This window comes from Culex pipiens, chromosome 1, assembly GCF_016801865.2.
Source record: "Culex pipiens pallens isolate TS chromosome 1, TS_CPP_V2, whole genome shotgun sequence".
In the NCBI taxonomy this organism is placed as follows: Eukaryota; Metazoa; Arthropoda; class Insecta; order Diptera; family Culicidae; genus Culex; species Culex pipiens.
The window spans coordinates 85,585,595-85,608,297 of record NC_068937.1 but is presented as its reverse complement, the minus strand read 5'-3'; the positions used below and the strand labels follow the sequence as shown (position 1 = coordinate 85,608,297).

General features: G+C 37.2%; 1 protein-coding gene across 2 annotated transcripts in view; it reads left to right on the top strand.

The window, feature by feature from the left end:
• LOC120425488 (ABC transporter G family member 20) overlaps nucleotides 1-21,274 on the top strand; it is a 33,439-nt gene extending 12,165 nt beyond the window's left edge. Inside the window, exons 2-12 of one of the 2 annotated variants that reach the window (XM_039590032.2) lie at nucleotides 5,247-5,384; nucleotides 10,104-10,242; nucleotides 11,951-12,247; nucleotides 12,388-12,607; nucleotides 12,677-13,068; nucleotides 15,947-16,181; nucleotides 16,698-17,062; nucleotides 17,123-17,211; nucleotides 17,342-17,518; nucleotides 20,084-20,170; nucleotides 20,242-21,274. In XM_039590032.2, coding sequence (XP_039445966.1) covers nucleotides 10,133-10,242; nucleotides 11,951-12,247; nucleotides 12,388-12,607; nucleotides 12,677-13,068; nucleotides 15,947-16,181; nucleotides 16,698-17,062; nucleotides 17,123-17,211; nucleotides 17,342-17,518; nucleotides 20,084-20,170; nucleotides 20,242-20,453 — 2,184 coding nt within the window. In that variant the 5' untranslated portion in view covers nucleotides 5,247-5,384; nucleotides 10,104-10,132 and the 3' untranslated portion in view covers nucleotides 20,454-21,274. The remainder of the gene's footprint in view (nucleotides 1-5,246; nucleotides 5,385-10,103; nucleotides 10,243-11,950; nucleotides 12,248-12,387; nucleotides 12,608-12,676; nucleotides 13,069-15,946; nucleotides 16,182-16,697; nucleotides 17,063-17,122; nucleotides 17,212-17,341; nucleotides 17,519-20,083; nucleotides 20,171-20,241) is intronic. The other variant, XM_039590033.2, reaches the window with a different exon arrangement.
• Nucleotides 21,275-22,703: the final 1,429 nt, after the last annotated feature.

Sequence of the window (22,703 nt, the reverse complement as noted above, 5' to 3'; positions counted from 1 at the left end):
CGCAAGCAAACTTCACTCCATCGTCGAAATTTTCGTCAATGAATTAAACATGGCTAAGCACGATGAATCACTTATTCAAGGTTGTGTAAGGTTGCCAGAACATTGGCTTGAATTGACCATGGGTCAACAAAGCTGGGAAGTTGGTTTAAAATTGAGTAAATAAATCTTAGAGCATGATTATTTTCAACTGCTTTACAGAAAAAGTTGTTTATAATCATCTGAAGAACGCTTTTGTCCATAAAGATCAGCGTGATTCGAACAACAAAGACAAAACTATTTTGAGCTTTTGACTTCAACGTCATTGAAAAAGGGGATTTGGTCTGATATTTTTTTCGGCACACTCATTTTGTTTAATGGCCCGTAATTCTACCCACCCATTTGCCACTCATGGTTCCGTGAGCACTTAGCGATGGGCTGACAGATAGACCTTTTGAAAAGCTGAATGTGCAAATTATAATTTCCCCTCAAAATGTTTTGATGAGTTCAAGCGATTGAACTTATTGATATCATCATCATGATAGTCGGAATTGAGCTTAAATGGGCTGGAAAAATGGCAACGCTATCGTTACTGCACGCATGACGTGGTCACGTATCACCAAACCAATTGTGACTTGAGATTATAGCGGATTGGATTTCCTAATTGTTGCTAATGATGATGAGCATCATCGTTGATACACTCCGTATCACACCTTTTGGCGGCGGTAGTCAGCTGAGTTGCAACAAAACTTGAGTTGAATTATTGCTTGAATTACGACGCTTTCCGCTAGAGATGACCCTGAAATACAACTTCAATTGCGTATACGTGCACCTTATATAAGGAGGGGACGGTTGGCAAATACACAACTCTTCGATGGTCGGGTGACTAAAGGCAGAGCTCGAATTAGTGGCTCACTCGCATGGTCTGTGGGGCATCACTCGTTCGCTCCAGACGTTAATTGGAAATGTTGGAACGATCATTGCTCAAGCACACAGACTGGCTACAGTTGGTCGTCGCGTCATTGCTGTGGTTTTGGTTCACCATTCTATGGGAATGTGTAGAATATAGCGATCCCTTTGAATTTGAGTTCAAGCCTCGAATGCATTGAAATAACATTGAAATTTTTAAGAGCTGTTTTCACACAGGCTTGCACCATTTAAAACAGTGTGTCGTTAAATCAAGGAGATTTTCCACACAAATCAAAATAAGGAACACGACCTTTTGAAGGATTGATAAAATGTTATGTTTTTTAGAAGAAGAAAAATGTTTTGTTTACATGGAGTTACCAGCTTCCTAGAACGTTGCAAATTTTTTCAAGATATCCTTCCCACCCTCTCCTATTAAAGAGGTCTGTACCAGGGATACCAGGTCAAAATTTGAAAAAACTGGAAAAGTATCGATTAAAAATCTGGTAGACGAAAATCTAACATTTCTTAAAGGTGAAGGGAATGGATGATATGAATTAAAATAAACAAGTTTGTATAATCTAGATGGTTTAACAGATTTTATGGTCTCAAACATTTTGAATTCACACTTTGTTTGAGAAAAACAGATATTTTTTTTATTTTATTTTCATTTAACTTCGTTTATTTTAATCAAAAATTGGTTGAAAATAGACATACATAGAAAAATCTTGCAAAATCTAACAATATCTGCACAAAGAAGGATCAATCTTTATTCTGACTGACACTTAAAAAATCTGGCTATCTGGTAACCCTGATCTAAACAACAATGACATGAAGATTCAATACCGTCAGTGGGGGTGACTATGGGTCAAAAAACGAAACACCTCTCGAAATTTCTTAATAACAAAAACAATTTAAATAACATCGAAAATCTTTTAACGTAGATTTGTTCTTAGATAGTTTACTAACATTTTCCCAAAATATGGTCGATTTTGATGAACACTACCTTAAATGCCAATTGTTTGAAAATTGACCCAATCTCACCCCTTAGAGGGGGTGACATTGGGTCAAATGAAACTAAAATGATGCTGAAATACAAAGATATGGTAAAAACAAGTCATCCAACAGCGTTTCTTGTTCGAGGGAATCGTATTGACACGCTACAATGTTTGAAGTGGAGATTTTCAAACATTTGGGTAGTTTTCGAGCAATTCTAACAAAAATATTAGAAAAATGATTTTTCGAGAGGTCATTTTTGGCCAAAAACGTACCCCAAATTTAGACATCTGCCAAAATAACAGGATATGTTCTAGGAACGAATTTTTTTCAGCGAAGTCATCTTAAGATGTCCCCTACACAACCCTTTTAACAGAATTCAGTTTCATTGAAAAGAATCTGAGAAATGGTAAAATCCGTAAAAAATCACTTTGACCCAATCTCACCCCCCAGACCCAATGTCACCCCCACTGACGGTATTTGAAAAAAAAACATATGTTTTTAAATGATGTTAGACTTCCTAATCACATGTCAAACAGTTACCACAAACAATATTTTTCTTATTTTTAGGTTTTGAAGACAGCTTTATAGTGACAGATTCACCTGAAATGGTAATTCCATAGTTCAAAGCGTAATAAAAATACATTTTTGCATTCCTCACTTTACTGAGGAAAGGCTATAAAATCACCCGAAAATTGAACTTCTTAAATACACCTCCTAGATATACCTTCACGTATACATATCGACTCAGAATCACATTCTGAGCAAATGTCTGTGGAGTTCATCAAGCTTTCATGTCATGCAAAGGGAAATTTGATGCCTATTCTGGGGAAAACCCGAGATTCCGACGACCTCGGATGTTTGCCGTTGATACTAGGTTCAACGAAGTGACTTAGTCTCTTCGAGAACACTGTTCTCCAGATAATTCCACGCATGCCTGGCCATACTAAAAGTTGCTGTTTGTTTTCCTCAGGCCTGTAGGTGCGATTGAACAAAACATCCAAAGTTCCTATAATAATTCCCATATAAAATGTAACACGTTTGAGACCAGACAGTTTTCAACCAAATGAGCTGATATTTGGCGTGAGAGTCCCTATGGGCAACCTTCATATGCAAATCTGTAGCGTGGAATTTTAATGTTTTTTTTTCTTTCTAAATCCGGTTTCTTTATTTGCATATCGTAAACGCACATGCCTGTAACTTGATTTTTGTTTTGCGGGAAGATGATTGGGGAGATAATTGATTTGATATTTTCATGATTAAATATTTGATTGTAAAAAGGTTTTGAAGTAATTGTTATTTTAAATATGTATTCCTTTCGGATTTCACAACAGCAATTCCGGATTGCTTCGGCTTGATTACGATAGACTTGAATCAGAAGGAGAGTTCCGCAAGTTACAGCTACCTTGATATGGAAAAGGCTTAATTTTGCTTTTGGTGTTAATTATGTTTGGCTCGAACAGGATGAATCAGTTTTTGAAAATCAGTCTCCAGCAGCGATCCAATGTAGAACGGTATAGATATCAATTTTTTTTACCAAGTCACACGTGTTGAATGATTTTACATGGAGCACGAAACCGGTTCCAAATTTAGCGTCAGGTGTTGGCTAGCGAACCTATGGGAGCGAGCCTTTAAATCTAAGATATTTAATTTGCCTTCTTTGGTTGATTTTTGCGTTCCCTGCAAATTAAATTCCCAGGTGTGTTGATTTTTTTTAAATTAGATCTTGAACCATACTTGAGAAAGTGGTCATGGGGACACAAGACATATTTTAATTTAAAATAGGTTAAGAGTCGTCAAAGAACGCCTACCTTTATTATATTGATTGTAAATCAGATTTGAAATACTTTAGTTTTTTTATTTGTAATTCGAATAACTTAATTTATTTTATGTTTAAATAAAACATAAAATACCGAGTGAATCGTTTTTGATTATCACAAATCCTAGTTGTTTGGCCAACATCTGAAGTCTGATAATGATTTGAAGTAAATTTTTTTAAAATGATTAAAAAAATATTCTTCAATTAAAGTGAATTGTCAGAGCCAGTAGCAACAAAAATACATAGATATGTCTAAGACACTCAATTTCAATCATCTCAATTCCTCCCGTGTACCCCAATTGTTATGTAGATTGAAAACTATTAAGCTTGCATATGACAGAGGGTAAGGTGAATTGTATTGGCATAAAACTTAATTTCTATGGAATGAGAACTGATATTTTAAAACTTAAATCCTTTTTGAAGGTTCTACAATTTGATTGTTCTTCTAGTTAGGAAATCGCTGATTGTAATTGGACACTCAATAATATCTTATTGAAAGAAAGTATATGGAAATCAAAACAAGTTTATAAAAAATGATCTTCAGATATTTAATATCGTCCGATCTAAGTTTATAACACTAAAGTCATTTGGTTATTTGATGGTTTGATGAGGAAGGTCCAAACCACCTAAATGTGAATTATTTAATGTGTTCGAAATGAATGCGCTTCATGAACGTTGTTTTCATTGAGATTATTTCAAATATATTCATCCATATACAGTAGCCGCAATCATCTTGGCAAACCTCGATTCAAGTTTATCGCTTATATTTAAAAACGTATCCTTCACGATTCTCTGTAGAGGATTTGAATGTCGTTCGTGCTTAACGCAAAATCTATTTCCGTTTAAGGATCAATCTTGTCAAATCGTTACACAACTCGGTACGCTGCACTTGCGTTGCAACTACTAGTTTGTACACACTACCAATTGAAAACTTGCTGGCCTTCGAATGTCTGCAAATGATCTTGAAAAGTTCATTCGCATGGACGGGTTTGTAAAGCGATGGCTTGATAAAGTGATATGCAGCGTATCCGCTGGTATTGCGCTTAAGTGAAAATGAACCCTCACTTAGAACGGTTCTGCTGCAGAGACCGTGTGCGAAAAGTCGTTTCATTCTGTTGCAAGAACTTGCCACTCACTCAGTGCAGTGTCCATATACCGGCAAGTGCTTCATTATCGTGCTGCCGCTAGTTAAACCTGAGTTACCAATTTGAGAGCCTTTTGCTTATGTATTGCCTCAATCAGCGGAGGTCTAGGAATGGGCAGTATGTTCTCAATACCATAGCAGATAGCAGTTTGACATTGAGTAAACTATCAACTAGCGATTTGAACGTAAAACCGCATGCATGACTCGATAATTAACATAGAACGCGTTCAATGGCGTAAACGTTTTTAAGTTTTTTAGTTTCGCAAGAGAAGTTACAATTTCTAACGTTTAAATTTCACAGTTCAGTGCAATCAGTTTTTGTCAGTTTTCTTCGAAAACAGTAATAAAATCAAGTGCTTTGTTGTATAATCTACTAATGTAAAAATCCTGGTTTTCTTTCCACAGCCCATTTTAACCGGACGACGTGTTCTTTGCAGCAACGACAAAGCGAAAAACATCAATCAACATGCTATCCTAAAGACAACACCGCAACTAGCACCGAAAGCATCACCAGCAACTGGCGTAACTAGATAGGGACACAATGTAAGTAGTAATAAGAAAACTAGCATGAACATTGAGATCTTTCACAACCAAGATTTCGTATCACTAGTTATGATTATGAGTATCACAGTGAAAAGAATTTTAACCCAGTCAATACGCGATTACCAATAACTATCACTAGCGTGCACAGGGTGGGGCAACATGGGGCAATTGTTCTAAAATGGGGGTGTCCATATACGAAAAAAAAACTTTTAAACACAAATATTGTTGCCCCACCTTCCTCTATAATCTGGGAACGCTAGTGATAACTATAGATCGAATTATTATTTTAGAAAAAACAGAACAATTGTCTGCACAGTAAAAAACAAGCAACCTTGTTAAGACAAATCATCCACTGTTTAATCTCGAACAACTAAAAGTTCAGCACAAGACAAATCGATTAAAAATGATTCAGCGAAACACATTCGCATTATACACGACCCACTGTTGATTCTCAACGGAGTGCCCAATTCTGAATGAATGTTTAGCAGTTTAGCAGCACAAGCTCAGTCATCATAGACCTGTTTGGCAGAAGGTTTCGCCGGGCCACCGCATAGAAGACGTTGTCCATAACCGCACGAGAACCTTGGCTGCATCAAAGAGATGCTTGGAAAGTTTAAGGCTATCTTGAACTTGATGAGCCAGCCGAAGGATGTACGAAGTGGCTTTTTTGCTATAATAATCAACTACTTTGTGTGAAAAAATGTTGTTTGCTCATGGAGCTCATTGTTTGTAAACTGTACGTGCCATAGATTATGGCATTTTTTGTATCTATTCGTAGAAATAAGCCACGAACACGTACTTCTGTTAGTCACGTAAACACATGGAACGAGTTTATCATTTTATTTTAATTCAACCAACTATTCTTACTACATTTTCTGGTAGGTGCGTACAAAATAAAAAATGTATCGTAACTACAGGTGTGCATTTGATGACATACTTTCGTTTTTTTGTGTTATTTTTGAAATGTATAGTCAACAATATTTCATATTCAACATATTATTCAATACAGATACTTAAATGTTAAAAATATATTTCTATCAGTTAGGGAAATATTTTCAGATATATGCTTTTTGGTCCAGACACCGTCAAAATGGCATTTGAAGTTTTCATAAGACGTTTTCAAATGTTAGGCTAGATTTTTGATATTCCAAACTATTTTTTCTTGAAAGTCAAACGTATCATCTTTCATTTGCGCCCAAGACAGCTAAAATTAGTTAAAATGGCGAGGAGTTATGATTAAAAAAAGGTGGTTTTTGCGAAAATCGACGAAAATGGCAATTTTTTAGACCACCGTAACACAGCGTAGGTCACCCTATTGGTCAAACAAAAAAATACGGGTCTAATTATTTCGGCCAGGACCCCCAGCAAAATTTTGAGCCAAAACGAAGCACTTTTTTTTCTTTAACTTTCTTGTGGTTTATTATGTTTTAGCGAATCTTCAATAGTTTTAAAAGCATCATAAAAACAAAGCTTTTTTCCCGGTACTGCATTTTGAACAATTCTTAACGTTATAAATTTCCGTTGCTTTGGGGGAGAGGGAATGTGTTTTGTAATTTGCACTGGTATTTGTAACAACAAAATTCGACCACTTGATTGTATGTCCAGGGCGCGGTTATATTGATCCACACGGGCCAATTGCGCTCCCATTAATAACTATTGATCGTAACATTTTGATGGAGACGCATGGCTGCTTAGATTATGCGAAATAAGCCAATAATATTTTTGTTGACCTGTTAAAAATTGTTACTATAATATATTATGATAATAACTATGACACTAGTAAATCAACGTTGAAAAATATTCAGAACTGTCATCATGCTTCTTTAACTGACCAGAAGCTGAATGTTTTGTCAGACAATAGCACAGGAAATATAAAGAATATCACGTCGTCTGATGACGATGCCCTAGCTAACTTCATGTCGGTGCCTAGTCTATAAAAGTTTACAAATCTAGAGTTTTTTTTGTAGGACCTATTAAATAAAAACTCTAGAAATATGCTCCAAAAACCGTATGCCGCACTGCATGTCCCAAAACATTTTTGGGTATTTCATTCAGCTTTCCTCACCACTTCGAGCGGTTTATCGTCGAGCCAGATTTCGTAGTTTGCATTGCAGAATCACCACCGTCACCGGCGGCTGCTTTGTCGAGGTCGTTTATGTGCGTTGCCAACCATTATTGCTTTGGTCTCAAGAAGATTGACTTCTCACAACGAGATCCCGCTCGGACGCGAGCGAGCACGAAGGGTTCGTCGTCTCTGCGCGTTGAACTCACCTCTATGGTTTGTTTACATTCACTCACCTCTCTCTCTCTCTCTCAGCTTTACTCTGCTCAGCCTAGCGAAATAAAAGTGAATGAGCGAATGGCCATCAGTTCTCGGTACACTCGGTCAAGCTGCGGTCGTTGTAACACTTTCTTTGAATGTCTTTCAGCAAAAGTAAGTCATTGGTACATTAACGCGGTACACTTTTGCTTTTTTCTTCGCTTTTTCGCTGGGATATTATCTCACATGGTATCGTGCCACCGTCAACTAAGTAAATAATATTATTCAATTTTATCTCCGCCACCTCTGGGCTTTCGTAGTGCGTTTCGTCGCCGGGGGTTTCTTGGTTGGCATCAGTTCAAACAGCATGACCACATGGTCTTCTCAGTCGGACGTGCGTCAAACGTTGGGCATGATGCCACAGACTCTTGGGGGAGATCCCACCTTGGCTGTTCGTGTGTCATCTTGTCCACTAGCATCGGATTGTTTGCTGGTGTAAAGTGTCTCAATGTGGTTTCGCAGCTGTGTATGTACACCGTTTCTATACATAAAACACTGCTATTTCACCATCTGGTTTCGCGTATTGTTTCAAATCTGTGTATCCACAGTTCTGTGCAGGCTGTGTATTATGGAAATTAGTTTAATCAACTTTGGTTCTTGTTGAACGATCTATCATAGCCGATTAAGAAAAAAATTCCGCATTCCGCTAAGAAATCAAGGGTTGGCTTGAGACATTTGCCGTAATCTGGGGTGAATCGGGACTACAGTCTGAATAGGGACAGCAGTTTTTAGAGGACTTAAAGCTTTTAAATTTGTAAATGGATGTACACATTTTGTTGGCCTGAGTCTGTTCTATCCGAAACCAACCAGAAAAATCAAAATATTGTGCTCCAACTGCTGTCCCAATTCGTCCCCTGTGTCCCGATTGACCCCAGTTTACGGTCATACGTCATGATTCGAAATCCCGGACGCTTCGAAACCCAGACACTTCATCTTGTTTTATCAATTATGTGGATACAAGTTCGCCTAATTATTCTCAAAACTGTGTTATTTGATGAATTCTAACATCAACTTTCATTTTAAATATGTTTGGATGCTGTAGCCAATAGGATTTATGACGTTTCGCGTACGCACACTAGCGCACCATTTGATTTTGCTGGCCGGACAAAATTTAACCTAACTTTTTTTTTCGTGTACGTACACGCAATACATGCGCACGTAAATAACTCTATGCTAAAACAATTAAATTAAATAAAAACATGAGATAACTTTTGGTAATCGCTGAATTCGCTGAAATATTTCATAGGCGTCCGAAGCACCGGGAAGGCAAAGCAGGAATTTTTGGTTCTGATTTCCTTAAATTCTAAGATTTTTTCTATGCAAAATATCGATTGTTTTGATGTTAACATCTTATTTGAGACCTAAAAATGCCATTCACTAAATGTTCGGCCCAAATTTGTGCGATTCATAAGCAAAATCGAGTGTCCGGATTTCGAACCAACAAGTCATTTTAATTTAGAAATTCTGAGGGAAAATTGTTAGAAAAGACATATTTTGCATGCATTCACTTTAAATTGACTGTTTATACTACATCCTGATGATATTTCTACATTTCTATTTTATTACATGATTTTTTGCCAGCTATAACAAAAATGTTTAATTTAGTCAAATTTAAGTGGTTTACTGCGAGGTTTACTGTCTATTAAATTACAAAATGAGATTTTTTTTAAATATTTCATCACCGCCATTCTGAATTGAAATATTCTAAATCACTTAAGGGGTTACATACATGTAAATCGGCAAACATGTCAAGGGTTGGTATTGGCACACACTCAAACTTTTTTTAAATTTGTTTTCAGGACATTAACATAAACATTTTAAACTATAATCAACATAAATTTCGAAGACATTTGGTTGCATCATTGCCGAGATATGGCTATTTGAAGTTAGCAGTTTCAAAAAACGGGTGCCACGATATCTCAACACTGTGTCAAAATGTTGGTGAAGACTCATTAAACCGGTCCCGTGTGCATGACGAAGGCCGATTTAAAAAAAAAGTTTATTTAAAAAAGATAAAAATACTTTTGTGTTTTCCATATAATCGTCAGTTTTTGATTTTTGTATTTTTTTGAAAAGAAAAATTTCAAAATCGGGCTTCGTCATGCACACGGGATATGTCTTGAGAGTCTTCTCCCCAAATTTCAGCCAATTTGGTCCATCCAAAACATACACTGTGTTTTAATGTACAATGTCGATGCGTAATTACCATGCATTGAAACAAAGGTGAGAATTATTTAATGAAACGTTCATACATCGTTTACTGATGGCTGTAGAAGAAGCAACAATAGAACTATGAAAATTTCTCATCAAGAACCAAATTTTTATTGAAAACTATTACATAGACTACTCCCTATCAGGAAATTTACTAAACTAACTTATATTCTCTTTCATTTTTACAGATACATCTCGCCGAAAAAACACCTCCAAGATGACTGCTGTAGAGGTTCATTCTGGCTATAAATACTACGGGAAAGAAAATGACCCAAACAAAAAGATTGTATTAAACCATCTTAACATGAGCGTTACCAGAGGATCCATGTAAGTTTATGTTAATATACAAACAAATATTTAGAGCTTATGAGATCACCCATAGTTTCCCCTCCGTTGCAACGCGTTACTGTAAGCACTACATAACTCAACGATTTGGTGGTGTTTCCCATAAGTCCCTTTTTTGAAAATGATTAAGTTTAGTAAAGTACTTTCAAACTTATGCTGAAAACGTGTAAAGGTATTTCTATGGACTTTTCAATGAACCCTGACAACCCGATTAAAATTTATAAGCACTGAAGTGTTCTTTTTTCAATTCTTGGAGCTCTAACTAAGCTATTTTGAAGAAAATGATGGGTCCATGTAAAAACATGATCTACATGAACAAATAGATTATTTCTCAAAAAAAAAAAAATAAAACCATCCACATTAACGACCCCCGGGTCTTTTGTGGTCTCTATTGCAAGTTTCTGCTCGAACCTAGGAGTCCGAAGGCTTGAATGGGGAGAGCACCCAAACCTCTTTCTACTCCAAGGAACATTCCACCCCAGTGTTTGAACGACTTCTACACCTGGAATGACTTAACGGCCTAACAACCAAAGCCGGGACCGACATTTTACTTCCTCATCCGATGGAAGGTTTATTATTTCTATACACCTTAAATTTTGAATATTTTACAACCCTATATCCAAAGGTATTAGTATTTAGTGAAGTAATATTAAAAGAACATAGGACGGATACTGCTACTTTGAATAAGATACATAAATGTGAGGAAGACATCAACTACTAATGGTGGATTAAATTACGTTTTGATTTTTTTCTCGCGATATCGCGAAATTCTTTAGAAATTGATCTGTGTCAAACACGTGAAGGCTGATTGTGTCATTTTGAAATATTTGTTTACTTCACACTACTGCCTCCTATAACTCATGCTCGTGATAATGATGAATTATCGTCTAGGTGAAGCCTACAGAACTAGAGTGTGCTTACGAGAATGGGATAAGGTAGAAAAAACAAATGATTCAATCGTCAACCCAACATAAAGAAATACGCCCTTTGCTAGCTTGCAATAATTTCAGGGGATGAGCCGGCTGCCTTGTTTAGCCTTTTTATATGAATGTAACTTATCTGACCACCTTTGCGCTTAAATGTTTTGATAATGCCCAAAAGTTGTTTGTATCCTGAAATCATGCCTATGAAGAATTTGTGACTAGTTCAAAATACGCCCAATTTTTTTTCCTTCCTTGACTATAGTTAAACATACAAGTTATCGTTCTCAATAAAACAAAAAAATAAAAATTACTTAAATATTTAAAAAAAAAAATACTGATTTTTTTTCAAAACATGTTATAAACATAAGGGCACCCTAGTATCCAAACATGCAAATGCAACGATTATACAACATCGGCCGGTAAAAAACAGGTACGTGAGTCCAATGTCAAGGCCAGGCTCACTTTCACTTCACGGTTTTGTAAGGCCACCGCGCGCTGCTGTGCAGTTAAAATAACACTATCTTTAAACCAATCACACCCGGCGTGCGGGCTTGGCTGGCGATCATTCGGAGCCGGTTTCTCTTTTATAATTTCCTTCATCATCCTCCGTCCGTCCGGGGTTTCTCTGCCGTTTCGGCCGGGGTCACCACAATCAACCGGTGGCATTCAATTTGATTTGAAATGCAAGAATTTGGAGGAGAAATAACACACAAAAAATATTTTGCGATACATTGCATAATCAGAGAAACTATAAAACTTTTTTTCAGATATGGATTACTGGGTGCGTCCGGATGCGGAAAAACAACACTCCTCTCGTGCATCGTGGGAAGGAAATTTCTCAACGATGGAGAAATCAGCGTGCTTGGTGGAACGCCAGGGACACCAGGTTCCGGCGTGCCGGGCCCACGTATCGGTTACATGCCCCAGGAAATAGCCCTGGTTGAGGAATTCTCCATCAAGGAAACCATCTACTACTTCGGAAGGATATACGGGATGTCGACGGAGAAAATTCGAGAACGATACAAACTACTCAAAGAACTGCTTGAGCTACCTTGCGACGACCGGTAAAGCCAAAAAAAAGGAAACCAGAATTAACCACGACTCGGCGCTGGGTCGTGACACTGATGATGGCTCAAGCAATGAGCAATACTTACAACGCACGTTCTTCAATGTCTCTCTCTCTCTCCTCTCGTCTCGTTTTCAGCCATGTCGGAAATTGCAGTGGGGGTCAACAAAGACGGGTTTCCTTCGCCGCTGCCATGGTCCATGAGCCTGAATTGCTGATCTTGGACGAGCCGACCGTTGGTCTTGACCCGTTGCTGCGAGAAAGAATATGGCAATATTTAGTCGAAACGACAAGTTCAAGTAAACTGGCTGTGATAATAACGACACACTACATCGAGGAAGCGAGACAAGCTTCTTGTGTAAGATTGCGAAAAGCGGGCTACGAACGCTTTCAATGCTTTTTTTTTAATTTATAACGCTTTTTTCAGATTGGTTTGATGCGAAATGGAATTCTGCTAGCAGAGGATTCGCCGGTCGCCATTCTAGAGCGATTCAACTGTACAAATCTGGAAGATGCTTTTCTCAGCCTTTGCCAAAAACATGGTCCGTCCGAAGAAGCCGACAGGACCACACATCAGTCACACACGATACGTAGCATAAAGTCGATCGAATCGCCCCCGATCATCGAAGACGTTGGAACCGATATCAAAAAATCCATCCCACCCCTCACTTCCGCAACTGACGAAAAGAGCAAAAGTTTGTACGAAGAAAGCGGCAAACCAATCACAAAAAGCATTAAAGAGCTGTTGAGCTTTACGACGAAACGAAGAATGAATGCTTTGCTGTCGAAAAATTACCTGCAAATGATCCGGCAACCAGCGTAAGTATGCTTCACCAACGCAGCTTTTATTTTCTCGCAATCGGACAACTCTTCTACAATCATACAATAACGGTAATTTATCTTATATCATCTAATCATAACCGCACTGCGTTTACTGCACATCACTGAACGATTTTCTGAAATCGGGTTTCAGATTCACCATGCGTTTTCTTTTATTACCTTGACTACGTACGATATCTATAAATTAACGTTTCCGTTTTATCTAAAACAAAACACAAAATTGTGGAAAGTTGCGCTGAAAAGGACAGACTCCATCGTAACTATTCCCTGATTGTGAACGCTACTTGAACTATCTGACTTGATAGGCATAACATGGACACACAGTTCAATTGCCGACGTAGTTGAATGTAGTACTTTAGGTTAGATTTGATCGAATCATAAATAAAACAATGTGCAATAAAGTTGTGAACAAACATGCTCTCGTCCCAAATAAACAAGGTTTGGTCGTTGTGCTCAAGGATATTACATAGCCGGATAGATCGTGATCCCCAGAAGTTTCAATATAAAAACAGAACAGAAATTATCGTCTTCAGTGAAAAAGTTCAATAAGTTTAAAACCTATTTTTTTTTCTGCGGCAGCAGCAAGGGCTGGCAGAAGAGCTATAAATTCTGTAACATTCTTAACATTGGAACGCCCAACGCATGTTCAACTTACACGGACGCCCAAGCCTCCCAAAAAAGTTGGAACGGTAACTTCAACTCGCTGGTTGGATCCTAAAATTTTACAGAACTTGTTTTGAACTAATCTATACTTTCTGCGACCGGAAACATCGTTCTAACTGCAACCGCGGCGATTTTATTACATGCGAAAAAAAAAGTTGGAAGTTGATCGCAAAAATTACAGATTTGATCAAATTGAGTTCTGCAAAGTTCAAGAATCATCTAGACGTCCTAACAAATCACTGGAAAAAAGAATCGTATTGATTGGGTAAGTTATGCCCGAGAACCAGCGAGTTGAAGTTACCGTTCCAAATTTGTTGGAGCCTTGGGAGTTGGAATGTTAATAGTTGATGAATGTTTTCGCACTCTTCGACAAAATTGTTCCCTGGAACAAGAACTATGACTCATGAGGATTTTGAAAAATTCTAACATCGTTAGGAGTCTTAAATCTGCCATAAATCAAAACGCGCCGAGTTTATGGATTAAATCCCATTAAAACTTAAGGGGTTACATACATGTAAATCAACAAAAATGTAAGAGGTTGGTTTGGGCACACACTTAAACTTTTTTTAAATCGATTTTAAGGGCATTAAAATATATATTTTCAACTATTATCAAAATAAATTTGAAGATATTTGGTTATATCATTGCCGAGATATAGCCAATTTAAGTTAGCAGTTTCAAAAAACGGGTGCCACGATATCTCCACACTGCTTTAACCAAATCGGCTCCAAATTTTGGTGAAGCCTCGTTAAACCGGTCCTGTGTGCATGACGAAGCCCGATTTTCAAAAAGTTTGTTTGAAAAAAAGATAAAAATATTTTTATGTTTTTCATATAAAAAATCGCCAGTTTTTGATTTTTGTATTTTTTTAAAAAGCAATATTTCAAAATCGGGCTTCGTCATGCACACAGGATATGTCTTGCAAGTCTTCATCTCAAATTCCAGCCAATTTGGTCCATCCCATCTCGAGATATCGTGGCATCCGTAAATCAACTCGGTGTTCAGAGAAAAACGTACACAAAGTTCGACAGCTCGCTTTGCGCATGGCGGAGTTTTGAACGTAAATCGTCTCTTACTCAGTTTAATCATGAAATATCTTCATGAAACTTTCAGGAGTGATTGAAAATCATCTTTTAAGTGGATTTATAAAATTTTCTGAAATATGAAATTTTTGATTTTCTACATGTATGTAACCCCTTAAATAAGAAAACACCAGGTCCTGTGACACAGTACGCCTAGGGGATCATACCGTCAACTGGGGCGAATCGGGACTAAAGTCTGAATAGGGACAGCGTTTTTAAAGCATTACAAAGCTTCAAATTTGGAAATCAATCCACTTATTCAGTTGATCTGTATCTGTTCTAACTGAAATCGATCAAAAATATCAAAATAAAGTGCAAGAACCTGGCTAAAACAGCTGTCCTAATTTGCCCCATGTGTCCCGTTTCCCCCCAACATGATGGTACCCTGAATTGTTCGCAAAATTGAGTCATTTGTAACATCTTAGTACGTTAGGGTGCCCAAAATATGTGACTTTAAAAAATATATCGCTTCACAAGCTTTATATTGTTTCTTGAGCTATTTTAGGGCTATGGAATCATTAATATTTCGAACATTACCTATTTTTTTTTCTGAAAAGTCAGGTCTGAGCAGATTAAACAATATGATGGTGAGTCTTGCCCTGAAACTAACATATAAATTGTACAAAAAGTTATGATTTATAATTTGTATATATGTAGACAAATAATATACTAGCATTAAAAAAGGTTTAATTTGTCTGTAGAATATTCACACAAAAATAATGTGAAGTTAAAAAAAAATATTACAGTATTTTTTATTTTGAAGAGCAAAACGCAATACGCACATTATTCGTAAATACCGTGTTTCCAGACGCTTGATTGGTAAGAATTGTAATTTAACATTCAATAATAAGAAAAACTCTTATTTTAGTGACCTAAAGACGCATGACATCATACTGAGGCACGTTTCGAAACGGAAATCAAAAGAACTCATCAAACCACTTCTTCCTGTTTTCTCTATTCAATTTTCGGGTTTGCTTAGAGCATCTCAATTCCACTCGGATACGGTTCTCTATATCTTCGTCACATTTCATAAACTTTTGTTTTTTGCTTTCCAACTGATCCGCTAAAAATTTATCGCCATATTATTTCCTTTTTTGCCAATGTACTTGCAGTGGAATGGTATTTCTGTTCCTTTACCCCATATTTCAGCTGGTAAGTTTTTACGTAGCGATAGGTGGCGACCCGAAAGAACTGCGGCTGGGGATCGTGAACGACGAGGTCAGCAACATCCAGGAGTGCTTCAACAAATCCTTGATCCATACCTACTACAAAGACGAGTACGACTGCGAACTGTATAAAACGTCCTGCGCGTTTCTGAACCACTTGAACCGGAGCTTCGCAGTGCAGGTTTGGTAGAAGGATATTCGCAAAAATCTTAGTTCATGCAAGCGGCTGTAGAATCTCTTTAAAAATCTTATCAGCTTATACTCTATGATGGAACGAACTCAACTCAAAGAATTGTTGCTGGCATCTTTGCGATATTTAGATATTCGGAAGTATCAATCCAAACCTTTTTTGAAATGTCTTTACCTAGTTCTTATAAAGAAAAAAAAAACACCCTATAAAGTTACAGAAGGCGGTTTGCTCAAAGTTTGCTCCATATTGCCTGCAATTTTCTAATCATACAAACCATTTGCCCCTCCTTAAAAAGACTGGAAAAAATGATCTGATTCTGCAAGCACTTTTATTTGTGTTGAACTATAAATCATTGATTCAATGTCGAGCTGATTTCGCTTCTACCATAGAGATAGCTACATAAATTTTAAAGAGCGTATAGAGCCAAACGTAAAACTACTTTTTCTAGCTAGTTTTCCACTTCCGCTGGGAACGGCGGCAACACGAAATGATTGCTTCTCTTTGCAGGAATATTACGACACGTTTGACGATGCATATCACGCTACCAAAAAGGGCAAGATATGGGGATTCATCTACTTCACCTCAAACTTCACAGAATCACTGCAAGACGTTAGAGACAATGTACGCGACGCAGAACCAGGATCGTACGACAACCAAGAGATCAAGGTGTACCTGGACAAATCCGACCAGCAGGTGACGTTCTTTTTGGAGAAAAAGCTGCTTGAGGCGTATAAAAACTTTGCCGAATACTTAATGACCGAATGCCAGCTGCCCAAGCAATTAGCAAACGCTCCCATTAACTTTGAAACCCCATTATACGGCACATTTGACGATGAATTCACCAATTTCATGGCTCCTGGAGTTATCATGACGTGAGTGACTTGTAGAACACATTTCATTCTTCAACTAATCGATGAACTTTTTTTTTGTAGAATGGTATTCTTCCTCGCTACGCTGATCACCGCCACGATCTTTATTACCGATCGACTTGAAGGAGTTTGGGACAGAACACTAGTCGCAGGTATGTCCAATTCATGCCATCTTGAACGAAAACAATTGCTTTAAGGAATGTTTCTTTTCTTCTCCATCTTTCCATGTCTTATGCAAACACATGTGACTCACGTTAACAACGACGACAACGATGGCAACAGGCATCACGGCCCTCGAGCTGCTGCTGGCACACATAATGACGCAAACGTCGATTATGCTGCTGCAATGTATCGAGATCGTTCTTCTCGCGACGTTCGTTTTCGATGTCCAGAACCAAGGCAGCAACGCTGTGGTGATAGGCCTCCTGATGTTGCTCGGGTTTGCGGGAATGTTGTTTGGTAAGTGGAAAGGAATGTGCTTAGGGGCAGGGGGCAGAATGGCCAGCCTAAGTAAAATGCCCCAAAAACCATAGAAAAACATACAAATTTATGAATTCAGTGTAGTAGGCTTATGCTTTGGGATGTTCCCTTCAATGTTGTATACTTGGTTGATGAAAATTTTTAGCCTAAAACTATTTTTGACGCAATTAAAAAAAATGTCTACTTTTCCAGGGTGCGGGGTGGAATGGACCACCCTGCGGTGCAGAATGGGCCACCTTAGAAAACAAGCCATTTCGTCTAACACAACGTTGAAGGGAGATAAGAAATGACTTTAGGGACCTTTTTAACATAGTTTCCATGAAGTTAGACCACTTTTACAAACATTTTTGTAAATAGTGCAAATATGTCCCAATAAGACACTATTTTTACAAATAAGCATCGAAACAACTAAAAAGTCAACTAATGTTGCATTAACACTGGAACGCCCAGCGCATGTCCAACTTACACGGACGCCCAAGCCTCACAAAAAAGGTGGAACGGTAACTTCAACTCGCTGGTTCTCGTGCATTACTCAACCAATCGGGACGATTCTTATTTCCAGTGATTTGTAAGAATGTCTAGATGATCCTAAAATTTTGCAGAACTTGATTTGAACTAATCTGTAATTTCTGCGACCGAAAACATCGTTCCACCTTTTTTTAAACAACTGCCTCCGTGGAATTTTTGGCATTTTTTTTACACGCGAAAAAAAAAAGTTGGAACGATGTTTTTGATCGCAAAAAATACAGATTTGATCTAATTAAGTTCTGCAAAGTTCTAGAATTATCTAGACATCCTAACAAATCACTGGAAAGAAGAATCATCTTGATTGGTTGTGTTGCCGCAAGTATTGTGCGTTAGATTTATTCGTTTAGCACTGTGCACTCCCTCGATGTATTTGACAGACTGAGAAGATCAACGTCAAAGGGAGGATAATTAACTTCAGCCCAAGAAGGGAGAAGGTTTCGATTTAGTTATTGGTATATGCCAAGTTTAGTTTATGTTGTTACGAATTAGTTTAGAAGAAACTCCAGTTTTAGTGCAACACTGTAAAAGTGAGTAAACCTTAACATTTAACCTAAATTATACTTAATTTGAATAAATTACAGCTTTGAGGCTGACTGAAATAAGCTGCTCTCAAGACGGTGTTTGGATTCTACGACTATTCGCAACAGGTTGAGTTATATGCCCGAGAACCATTGAGTTGAAGTTACCGTTCCATCTTTTTTGGAGCCTTGAGCGTTGGAATGTTAAACGTGGTTTGTGAAGCTACCAGGAGTGAAATAATCCATTTAGCTCAAATTTCGTAACTTTTGATTGTTTTTGTAAGGCAGGAAAACGGTGGTCCATTCTGCCCCCAAGTGGATTTTAATTTAACACTTCCACCACCAAGCCTCTAAATGATTTGAAGGTTCCGTTATTGTTTGTTTACCTTGGTAGTAACATCTAGAAACATTATAAGCATTTAACAAACTTTTTCAAACAATCCAACTTTTCAGAAAGCTTATTTAAAAACCTCGAAATAAACAACATTTGCGTAGTTTTGTCAATAAATTTACATTTTTGCTCATAATTCGAATGAATTATGAATTCAAACGTCGTTTTCGGTGTGGTGATGTTATTTGACGTCCTTCATAAGACCCTTGCCTTACGGTTGGTCTAAATCCATTCTAAAGCCCAAAACGAAGGGTGGCCCATTCTCCCCCATGGTCCATTCTGCCCCCCTGTCCCTATTTCAGAATGAATTTTCTGATTCAAACAAATTTATGCATGAAATTTCGATTTGTTCCAAAAATCACTATTTTTCCAAAAAATCATAACTCGGTCGCAGGATTTTTGACCATACTTCGCTATGGCTCAAAAATTGCGGAGTTTTGTCCCCTAAAACATATAAAAAAAATTCGAAAATCATGTTTTCATGTTTTTTATTTGACCATTAGAGTTACCTACGCCGTTTTAGGGTGGTCCGAAAATAACCATTTTCGTCGATTTTTACAAAACCACTTTTCCAAACAATCATAACTCCGCATCCGATTTTAGCAGTCTTAGACGCAAATGAAAGGGTATTAGATAGGCTTTCAAGGAAAAAAAGTTAGAAGTTTCAAATATCTAGCCTAACATTTGAAAAGGTCGTATGAAAACTCAAAATGCTGTTTTGAAGGTCTCGGAAAATTTTACGTAATATATAAAAAAAAATGGCGAAGTTATGATTTCAATATTCCGAGATACGATTTTTTTTTTAAATAAAAACTGGGTTTTTTGACACGCCACGCGCATAAATGGAAAAATGACGAAAACGGAAAAAATCGACCTTTTTCACTTGCGATAACTTTAAAATTTCAGCGATGACCTATACATGTTTGGGTACCAAAATTTTCGTAATTAAAAGACGCAAGTCGTTTTCCCCATTTTCGTCAAACGGTGAAAAAAGTCGACATTTTTTGAATCATGCTGTTTTCGTGGGGAATTGCTGTATACAGCTACAACAACTGTACAACTTTATACGTGATGAATTTACTTGATTTCAAATTATCATTTTTCCAGGGCTGCTCATCTCCATTTTCTGCGATGCGCACTCAACGGCCAACTTCATGGCTACGGGTACCTTCTATCCGATGATTATCATGTGTGGTAAGTTGTGCTTCTATATTAACTATGTTGATTGAAGTTAAAACTAATCATCACTTCGTATCAATATTCAGGAATAATGTGGCCCTTGGAAGGAATGCCCCGTTACCTGCAGTACATCGCTTACTGCTTCCCGTTCACGGTGCCATCGATATCTATGCGCAATGTGCTGGTTAAAGGCTGGAGCATAACGGACTTCCAAGTATACATGGGCTACGGCACGATCATCATCTGGATCATCAGCCTGCTGCTGCTTTGCTTAGTAGGGCTAAAGATGAAGAAATAACACCTGAAAACCGCGCAAATTGGTTTTCTTTACGGCTCATTAGAATAGCATTATTCCTGGAATGTACGTACCGTGAGTCTACCTAGAACACGTGACCAATTGCTTGAAAAAATGAAAACAATCAGGTAAAGAATAACCCGTTTTATGATTACATAAATTAATCAAGAGAGCGCTATTGGGCGGGAATAGGCTCACGGTACTGCTACCACGGAAATAAGTATTAATTTCTACGATTGATTGTTCAATCGGAACGATTAAAAGAGTGAAATGAAAAGTAACGCGACGATTGAAGATTTGTAGCGAACTGATTGTTACCAAAACTTGAGGAATATCTTCTTTTTTTTTTCAAACGTAGATCATAGACAATCCCTCTCTAAAAATCTTTGAATCAAACATTGCCATTCCAATGGTAATTTGTACGTAAGGCGTTTACTGAAAGTCTGTTATTTATGATGCTAAAGTTGGTTAGTTTTATTATGTAAATGCAGGGGTACGTAAAATGTATTGTTTAGTTGTGATTGTGATGAATGTAATTTATTATTCTGCTAAATCAATGTTATTAGCAAATCAACAGGTGAACCTCATATTAAAAATCTACCAATTCAATGCCAATTGAAAATGAGCAACCCGTTTATTCCAAAATATATGCAGATAATCTACAGACCATAGGATTAAGTTCATTGGTTAATCTGGGAACTTTTTTTGAGCTGTATAAACTAAGGATTAGCATATTACAACATTGAAGTCAACAAGTGCCTTTGTATATGTACTACGCTTTTTGTATAAAACTGATGTATAAATAAAGTTATAAGCAATCTAAACCATATTCTTTATCTCCCTTCAGATGCAAACGGTCTTGTAGTTGAAGAATCCGCCCAATATTAACAACCATGATTATTGCATCTGAAACATTGCGAACTTAAAAAGTGAATCGTAGATCGCCGTACAGACCAGACTTGGAAGTCTTCAAACAAACTTTGAACATGTGTTTAATAATTAAACCATTCGACAATCCCACATGTTTATCGAAAACATCAAATCACTTAATCCTGGGGACCATGGTCAGGTGCACCTGGGAACCATCCATTAAGAGCGAGTTTTTCACCAATGTGTAACAGGTCGTATCGAGGTGCTCCGATTTGGATGAAACTTTCAGAAACTTTTTATCTATACATGAGATGAACTCATGCCAAATATGAGCCCTCTACGACAAAGGGAAGTGGGGTAAAACGGGCTTTGAAGTTTGGGGTCTAAAAAATCTAAAAAATCTTAAAATTGCTCGCATTTCCGTAAAACTTCATCAATTCCAACTCTCTTAGATGCATTCGAAAGGTCTTTTGAAGCACTTCAAAATGTGCCATAGACATCCAGGATTGGTTCGACTTTTTCTCTTAGCTTTTGCAAATTACTGTCAAAAATTGATTTTTTCAAACCCTTAATATCTTTTTGCAACAGCCTCCAACACCCATACTCCCATAGGTCAAAAGATAGGTAATTACATGGACTATAAGCCTATGGAAATAACTTTTTGGCCAATCGCAGTTTTTCTCATAGTTTTTCGGTTTTTCTAGAACAAACATTTTACAACGTTAGTTTTTGCCCTGTAGGCCGCCATAGCGACATTTTTTGGTCTCAATTTTGTCATATTCGGAATCCTCGGACAATTTCACGTAAGTTAGAAGTATTTGAGTTGTAAATTTGATTGGAAAAATTGTCATTTAGAATAAATTAAATTATTTTTTAACAATTTGTTAGATTAGGGGTAAAACAGGTTTTCGCCTACTTAATACAGCATTTGACGTATTGATCACAGGGTAAATAATATCTATTTCTTTTTTCAAAAATGTTTTATTTAATTATATTTCAAATCAAATTTACAACTCCAATACTTCTAACTTACGTGAAATTGTCCGAGAATTCCGAATATGACAACATTGAGACCAAAAAGCGCCGCTATGACGGCCTACAGGGCAAAAACTAACGTTGTAAAATGTTTGTTCTAGAAAAATCGAAAAACTATGAGAAAAACTGCGATTGGCCAAAAAGTTATTTCCATAGGATTATAGTCCATGTAATTACCTATCTTTTGACCTATGGGAGTATGGGTGTTGGAGGCTGTTGCAAAAAGATATTAAGGGTTTAAAAAAATCCATTTTTGACAGTAATTTGCAAAAGCTAAGAGAAAAAGTCGAACCAATCCTGGATGTCTATGGCACATTTTGAAGTGCTTCAAAAGACCTTTTGAATGCA